Source organism: Dermochelys coriacea, chromosome 18 (genome assembly GCF_009764565.3).
Source record: "Dermochelys coriacea isolate rDerCor1 chromosome 18, rDerCor1.pri.v4, whole genome shotgun sequence".
NCBI lineage: Eukaryota > Metazoa > Chordata > Testudines > Dermochelyidae > Dermochelys > Dermochelys coriacea.
Window position 1 is genome coordinate 14,448,267 of NC_050085.1, and position 8,043 is coordinate 14,456,309.

The 8,043-nt window shown below is 52.2% G+C and overlaps 1 protein-coding gene across 1 annotated transcript; it reads right to left on the reverse strand.

The window, feature by feature from the left end:
- Nucleotides 1-613: 613 nt before the first annotated feature.
- PERM1 (PPARGC1 and ESRR induced regulator, muscle 1) lies at nt 614-7,589 on the reverse strand. Its single transcript, XM_038377116.2, has 3 exons — nt 5,456-7,589; nt 2,249-2,365; nt 614-1,160 (listed from the first exon to the last, which is right to left on the reverse strand). Exons 1-3 carry the CDS (start codon nt 7,587-7,589, stop codon nt 1,081-1,083), a joined length of 2,331 nt encoding a protein of 776 aa, XP_038233044.1. The 3' UTR covers nt 614-1,080.
- Nucleotides 7,590-8,043: the final 454 nt, after the last annotated feature.

Consider the following 8,043-nt stretch of genomic DNA (forward strand, 5'->3'; position numbering starts at 1 on the left):
CTGGGGAGAGTTGATTGTTCCCCAAACCCTCTCCCTTCCTCCCAGAAAGCCTCCGCATTGCTAGCTGAGACCACTGGACACCAGAAGACTGAGGAGTTGCCCCGGTTCCTTTTGCTTTGTGGCTCCCCACTATCAAAAGTCTCCTGTGCCAGCAGCCATCAACTTCCAGCTGACGGGGACAAAATGGATACAATTCCCCTTGGAACACACAACAACGCATGCAGCTACCTTAGGGTGACCAGCTGTCCCGATTTTATAGGGACAGTCCCGATTTTTGGGTCTTTTTCTTATATAGGCTCCTATTACCCCCCACCTCCTGTCCCGATTTTTCACACTTGCTGTCTGGTCACCCTAAGCTACCTAGCTATCCATAGGAGATGGCGTAGCAAAGTGAAACAGCTGAACTTAGAGGAGAGAGAGAAAATCTCTACACTACAAGGACTAGACCAGCATAGGTGCTAGAATTAGAGGGAGGCGGGGGTGCTGCAGCACCCCCTGGCTTGAAGTGGTTTCCATTATATCCAGGGTTTACAGTTTGGTTCAATGGCTCTCAGCACCCTCACTATACAAATTGTTCCAGCCCCCCTGTATACCAGCATAGCTACGTCAGCATAACCCTATAGTGTAGACAGCCTACACTGACAGAACTCTACTTCCCCGAATGATGGCAGCTATGTTGACTGAAGCATTCTTCTGTTAAGCTGTTGCTACACTGGGGCTAGGTTGGCATAGCTACATCCGTCAGGCATGTGGATTTTTCACCTCCTGATTGCCGTCGCTATGTTGACCGAGGCAGAGAGCAGAATCGAACCAGCATGCACTGGCCCTAATTCTACCCCGTGCAACAAAATGCAAATAACGCCTATAACAAACAGATTACACGTCAGATTTCATTGCAAAAGTGCTGCTTCCTTGCACCCTGCTCCTTGCCAGGACTCTGCAGCCTGGATTCCAGAACCACAGGACCCATTGGCAAACAGTCATTTTATTGCCAAAGGGCAAGGTGCAGTGAGTGTCGTCTCTTGGACTCTTCCTCGCAGGCCCATGGGACGTGTCTCTGGCTGGGCTATGTGGGAGTGTTTAGGTTCCGTGTCGTCCTTCTATAGCCTGCCGTCTGAAGTACCGGATGGCAGAGAGGGTGCCGACGTTTGCCAGTAACACTGGAAAAGACCCCAACACATGTCCAAAATGAAGCTGTAGGATTATTCCAAAGCCCTGGTTTCAGGTCTAGTCTGAGCAAAAAGTTTTCTGGAGCAGAGTTTCAGAACACGAGTCTCTGCATATGATTGCCTTTTTGCTGCAGAGCAACCATGGGTTGTTCATGCTGGTGTCTCTCCCTGTCACAGCTAATGAACAATTTCTGTGCACAAGTGTGGCACTTTTCATCTCCGGATTGCAGAGCACATTGCAAAAATGAATGAATTTAGCCTCTCAAACCCCCTTTAACATAGATACTATCATCACACCCACTTCCCAGATGGGGAAACTGAGGAACAGAACAGCGCGGTGACTCACCCAATGGACACAGGAGTTGTGTTGGCCCCACTGCACGGGGTGAATTTCAACCCTAGTGAGTTAGTGGCAGAGGTTGGCATGGAACCCCAGGACTCCTGATTTCTCACCCTCTGCTCTAACCACCTGGCGGAAATGTTCCCAGCTAATTAACCCTTTGGGTTCCTGTGTCCAGTTCCACTTCTCTGTGTTGGCAGACCACAGCAGCATCCATCCTTTCCAACGCCAGATTTCCCTGGGAGCTCGGCATGCCCAGGCTAGCTTGGGAGGCATATGTTTCCCCATGCATGCTTTGGCACCTTAGGGAACACTGAAGAGGTTAAGCAATAAGACATGATAGGATGTGGTGATATTGTCACTGTCCGGATCCAGGACAGGATTAATCAGAACTAAAGGAATTCTCCTGCTGCTTCAAACTATAATTAAAGTCAGCAGCAGCTATGCTGGAGTAAAAGCAGTGAGAGATAGGAATCAGGCCCTTCCTGGGTGAGAGAGAACACTAGAAGCAGTTGGGGGCGGACAGAACATTTCAGAAAGCAGGAAGAGGTCCTTCTACAGTAGAGAGAGATTCTGCTCCAACCTGTCCACTCTGCCTAGCGTGAGGATGTAACCTGTCGGTTAACCTTCTGACATTATCTAAAGCTAAATCCCCCCCACCCCCCGCAAATCCCCCATGCATCTCCCCTTCCCCTTTATGGAAAGCGCTTCTCTTCTCCCGCACGGTCATCCTACATACCAGTCTTCCATGCATCCGGAGCCTGCAGATCTGACGTCTTCACGGCCCAGGATGCAAAGGCAACAAAGACCAAGCACATGTCCTCCTGCGTGAGAGCTAGGGGAAGGTGGGGCCTTTCTGCGGGAAGAACAACCTGAAGCTAAGGGTCAAGCGGTACTAATAATACTCCTGTTACATTGGTTATTTCAGCAGTAAGTCTTTCTGGTGTATTTAAGCCTTACATTCATTGTCTTTTTCACCAAGCCCCTGCTAAGTTTTTCAAAAGGAAAAGAGAAAGAATCTTTTTGCAATGTTGTACAGTGTTCCTCTCCCTATGGGGTCGGCCACAATCCTCTTCTTCTTATAATTTTTGGAGAACATGGGTCCATTTCTGGAAGACACTTCCTCATAATCTTTTCAATCTACCCAGTTTTAAATAGTTCACCCGGTTTTCAGACTTTGTGGCCAAGCAGGAGCTTAAGAGTTTGAAAGTAGCTTTTAATTTGTGTAGAGAAGGGATGTGCCACTGTGCTAACTGGGAACCTAGCAGGTCTATCTAGCTAAGTTATCTAGCCCCATTTACCGTGGGATATGAGCATCTCAAAGTCTTTAATGGATTTATCCTTACAACACCCCTCTGAGGTTAGGGAGTGTCATTATTCCCATTTTACAGCTGGGGAACTAAGGCACAGGGAGACTAAGTGTATGTCTACACCATACACTAAGCCCAGACTCTGACACCCGTGGGAACCCAAGGCCCTCTTCTCTCCATACACATCAGTCTGACTTGGTTCTGGGAGTGCACAGCTACCAGTTCCTAGGATGCTGCTTTTGGGGTGGGGGGAGGCAGTTCTGCTGTGACTCAGGCCTGTTGTGTTGCGGGGTGAACACAGCTCAGGGTACACACCTGAGTTAGAAGGTCTGTGTTGTGTGGTATGGATGAATCAGTGCCACTGTGAGACCTGGCTCCAGCAAGCGAAAACTGTAGTGTTGGCTTAGAAACACTGAGTCTGGGTCCCAAGGCCCTGGGTTGACAATGCAGTGTAGACATACCTTAAGTGACTTGCCCAAGGTCACACAAGAAGTCTGTGGCAGAGCAGGGGACTGAACCCAGGTCTCCTGAGTTGCACGCTAGTACCCTAACCACCAGGCAAGCTTTCCTCTTGGGAAGAGGGTGGTCCAGCAGCAGCACCACTGGCGTGGGGAGTCAGGGGAGACCTGGCTGTGCTATGTGACCCACAGTGCAGTGGTTTCCCGACCTGTACAATGGGGTTAATGAGAAGTACCCATCCTTGTAAAGTGCTTTGAGATCCATGTATGAAAAGCAACATGGAAGAGAACTAAGCATGATTATTAGTTCTATGAGAAGCCTCCGCTCCCCCTGCACTCCATCATGGCCATTCGGAGTCTTGGGGCTGCTCTCTAGGGCTTACTGCAGACACCGCTCGGGATCTCTTACTCTGTTGGCTTCCCCATGTTTGCAACCTTTGAGGCATGTTGCAAGAGGGTTGGTTTGTTTGCTTGTTTGATCAGGTTTTTAATTAAAGCCAGTTTAATTAGTTACCACCAAGGCAAAGGGTCTTTTCTCCGGACAGATAAAGAGGCAGAGCTTTGCTGAGTCACCCATGGGGAGAGATCAAGCCGTATTTGTTTGTTTTTAATATTAATGGGGAGGCACCATGGCTTTAAGCACAATGTAAACTTTTAAATAAATACGGTGGCTGTCCAAATGGGTCAAATTTCCTCTCCTCCTATTCCCAGCCTGTCTCTAAAGCCTCTCTCGCCTACTCACAGTCATAAGCAACGCCTGAGTAACCTTTAGCGGGTGCTTATTAAATTAGCCCTGGGTCTAATGTTCTCCTCGTCTGTTTCTGCATGGCTAAGTGTGGGAAGGTCCCAGGTTGCCTTTCTCTCCTGCCAACATTGCCGAGCCGGTGTGCCTGGGCTGTGACAGGCACAATCATCACACTATCTTGGTACAGACAGCTTTCCTGGCCATTGACCCCTCAAACAGAAATCCAACCTCAAGCTTCCCCAGTTTACCATCGCATATTGGCATGCAGCAAAGGTGGATTCTGAACTCTGTTGGGCCCTGTCCACAGTTGGGGTGAAACACACTTGTTGCTAGCAGAGTTCTAGCTTGCTTTCCCTGACTAGTGTGGAGAAGGACAGATCAGTTGTCTTTACACATAGTCTTCCTTCCTGTTCTTAGTGTGCGAGCAAGTTTTTAGTCTTGGAAGAAATGCTTGTGGTGGTGTTAGTTCGGATTGCATACAGTTTTGTGTACAGGGAGCCAGGAGAGTTTGCTTTTCTCTCTGCTCTGGGCTCTGACTAGAGTCAGTTCTGGAGGGATGGTTGTCCCTGGGGAGCTGGGCACTGGTGGTGGGCTGAAGGGATTGCTTGCATACTGTTTGTGACCACCTCTGCTCCAGGACTGGTGAATGTGCATTAAAAAAGCAAGTTACACACAGCATATCCCCAGACTCCATGTAACTGAGTTCTCCTTCCCTGGAAAGCTGACTTGCAAGATGCTAACAACTGCTATTGCTCAGTAGAGGAATGCGCTAGTGGTGGGAGAATGGGCAGCATCCTAAAGCAGTTTGGGATCAGCTCCCAAAAAGCCCTGCCAAAGTCCAAGGCTGATTGGGCAGCGAAGGAACATGGTTAATGCATGACTTGCGTCTCACTAGGCATGACCAAGCTATGGCTTAACCATGCCGAGGGATTCCTGGGCTGCAAGCGTATCCGCCAGCACGTTTGATGATGGGACCACAGGCTAATGAAGGGGATGGAACCGTGTGATTAGCATGATTCACAGAGTAAAGAACAAGAGGGACAGTGGCATTATCTCTGGGCAGCAGCATCAGGAACTTCAGTGTGTTGGTGCCAGGGCGTGGAGGGCTGGTTCTGGGCAGTGGAGAAACTAGTGTAGCTTGTAGCATCAGGGAATTCAGTGCCATGCTGGGAGCTACAGGCAAACAGAAAACCCAGCGCTGGGTCTGGGCTGTAGCCCCAGAGCAGCGTAGAGGCTGCAGATGGGGTTTGGGGCAGAGGCACTGGGTAGTTGAGGGCCTGGGGAATCCAGCAGTGGTTCTGGGCTGTAGCCCTGAGGACACTATGGCTTAGTTTCCTATGTAATCAGCGAGCGTTTTTCTAAAAAGGAGCACCATGTTTTTAAACGCTGGGGCAGCGAGAAGGGACCAGCCAGGGCCAGGAACAAACGTTTACCTGCTCGTGCAGGGGCCATTCCTAAATCCTCTGGCTCCAGCTGGATTCTCCTGTGAGGTGTCAGCTGGAGAAGGGGGAGCCTCTTTATGGAACCTTGTGGTACCGGGAGCCCGCGGTCATGGGGATTGCGTGTGACCAGGCGCATTGGCTTTTGCAGGAGGGATTTCAAAGCCACCATGGCTTTTCTTGCCTCCAAGGCCGGCATGCTCAGGAAGATCCCCCTCCAGCTCCTCCTGCCTCTTACTCCATCCATAAAGAAATGTTCATAAACCTCGGGGATGGAGATAACACTGCCGGGCTCTCCGGCTGGGCTTAACTCCGGGTCCTCTTGGCTTTCGCCTGGTGATGAAGTTTGCTCCAAGTAGCTGATCCTGTCTGGCTCCACAAAGGTGTCTTTGTGGCCTCCTTCTCCACTTCCTTCAGGTTCGTTAAAGAAATATTCGTACATCTCAGGCCCGTACATTTCAGGCACCTCCTGCTCCTGCTTGCAGGGAGACATGGGTGTTTTCTCCTCCCCACCCAGGGTTTTCATTTCCCCCTCCTGCTCTTGGGCGTCACAGAAAAAACAGTCACACATCTCCAGCGAGGTCAGGGTGGGTCTGGCCCCCTCCTGAGAGTCCTCTGCTGCTGAATGATGAGGAAACATCCCTCCTAGGAGCCCAGATCTCTGCCTTCTCTGGGCTCCATCTTCAGCATCCCCTCCAAATATCATCGTGCTTCCAAAACGCAGGGGTTTCCCAGTGGTGCTCTTGCACTCCTCTCTCTGTGATGGAGTGGGTTTGCTGCTCTGATTCAATGATATGTTCTCATGGGTCCCTAAATCAGTTGCTTGCTTTGGCCTTGAATGACTGGTCTTCACTTCCCCTGGGAAGGGCTGCACTGCAGGGCCTTTCACCCCCTTGCTCCTGGGAGCGCTGACGGCCTGACCCCCCAGTGCCAACCCTCGCCCCTCATCCCCCAGCATGCTGCAGGTGGCATGAGCTTCATCCTCACCCTCCAGTCCCCCAAGAGCTGGTTTAGCCACTCTTCCCTCCCCTTTGCTCTCTCGCAGTAGAGCAGACGGGGTTAAAAACCCCATCGCTGGAGTCGAGTGTTCCAGTGCCACAGCCCCGTGCGTCGGTGTCCCCGTGGCTGTGGGCGTTCCCTGGTGCTCATGGCTCTCTCCCCGGTGCACAGGCCTTCTGGGCTGCATGACATCTGGAGAGTCGTCAGGGGAGCCCGGAGCAGTCAAGGCTTGACCTAGACCCAGATGCTCCCCTGGATTCTTCCAACCAGGCCGGCTCTCCCCTGGTATTCTGCAACATGTTGGCTGCAGGGGCTCTGCAGATGGACTCTGGGAAATGGCACTGTTTGGGTCTGGCAACCCAGGCTCTAAGCAGAGAGACCAGTTTGCCTTTTCCCCCACTGGCCTCTCCATCCCCCCTGAAGCAGCCAGCGCTGGGGACCTCATATCCACTGCATGAACTGGCCTTTCAGACTCTGTCTTCTCTGGACTGCCTTGTAGATGCTCCCCTGGTAATTCCCCTTTCTGTGGAGCTCCTTCTGGCAGGTAACCATGGGGAACTACGGCCAGACCCGTTCCTGCCTGTACGGCTAACGGGGAGGCCACTGCACGTTCTGTGGCCTGGCCCACTTCCTTGCGGGAGCTGTCCTGGGCCTGGAGAGGCTTCTCTGTGGCATGGCTAGCTGGGTTGGCAGAGCTGGCCCCTGAGAAACAAGGCACCTGCCTGTCCTGGCCGCTGGGCATCAGTGGAGTCTGCTGGGGGGATCCGGGCTTGTTGCTGTCACACAGAAACCTACTGCCTGAGCCCAGATCCATTTCGTCCTCACTGCCCGAAAGACCCTCATCCGGGGCCAGGTGCCCAGGCATAGGCTGGGGCGGGGAGGTCTCTCCGGGGACCCCATGTGGAGGGAGGTGTCCTGGGCCAGAAGCTGGCGTGCTGCCTGCCCTCTCTGTGATCAGCCTGGCTGGGCAGGGGCTGCCAGCCTCGCTGTCCCCTGGCTCAAGGTCACTGAAGCCCAGCTCGTCTGCCGTGGCCAGGGCAGCCGGGATTAAGCTGCATTCTTCAGAAGCCGAGTAAAACTCTGTCCAGTCCCTGTCATTCAGCTGGATGCTGTACTGGAAATTCTCCATCTCTGCAGTGGCAAAGCAAGGGGGGGGTGTCAGTGAGGACAAGGGCCCTGGGGAGGGGCACCCAGGTACCCACTGAGATGAGGCCACCATGCCATTCGAGCCTTTTCTCTTCAATTAACCCTTTCCCCTCTGGTTCCTTCACTGCCATCCCCATTCTCTTGCGGCTGAAACCAATGGGATGCGAGGACAGATCTTGGCCTATCCATCAGCCTGGCAGGGGCCTCCTCCCCGAAGGTACCTTTGTACATGCAGCAGCATGACAGGGGGCATCGCCCCTAGACACATCTAATACCTATGGCAGCCAGGCAGCAGTTAAATAGTAGAGACGATCCTCGGCTTTAACATGCGTGAGCCTTAGTGCCTTCTGCGGTGAGCTAGGATCAAATGATCTTAAATGCCATGTAGCTCCAGTTTGGCATTTTCTAATCTCATCTGCATTAGCATAAGGGGGCAT

Coding starts and splice junctions, on each gene's coding strand:
- PERM1 (XM_038377116.2), bottom strand. CDS start 7,589: ATGGAGAATTTCCAGTACAGCATCCAGCTGAATGACAGGGACTGGACA. Junction 2,366..5,455: donor AATGGCCCCTGCACGAGCAG/GTAAACGTTTGT, acceptor TTCTTCCCGCAG/AAAGGCCCCACCTTCCCCTA. Junction 1,161..2,248: donor TCCGGATGCATGGAAGACTG/GTATGTAGGATG, acceptor GGTCTTTTCCAG/TGTTACTGGCAAACGTCGGC.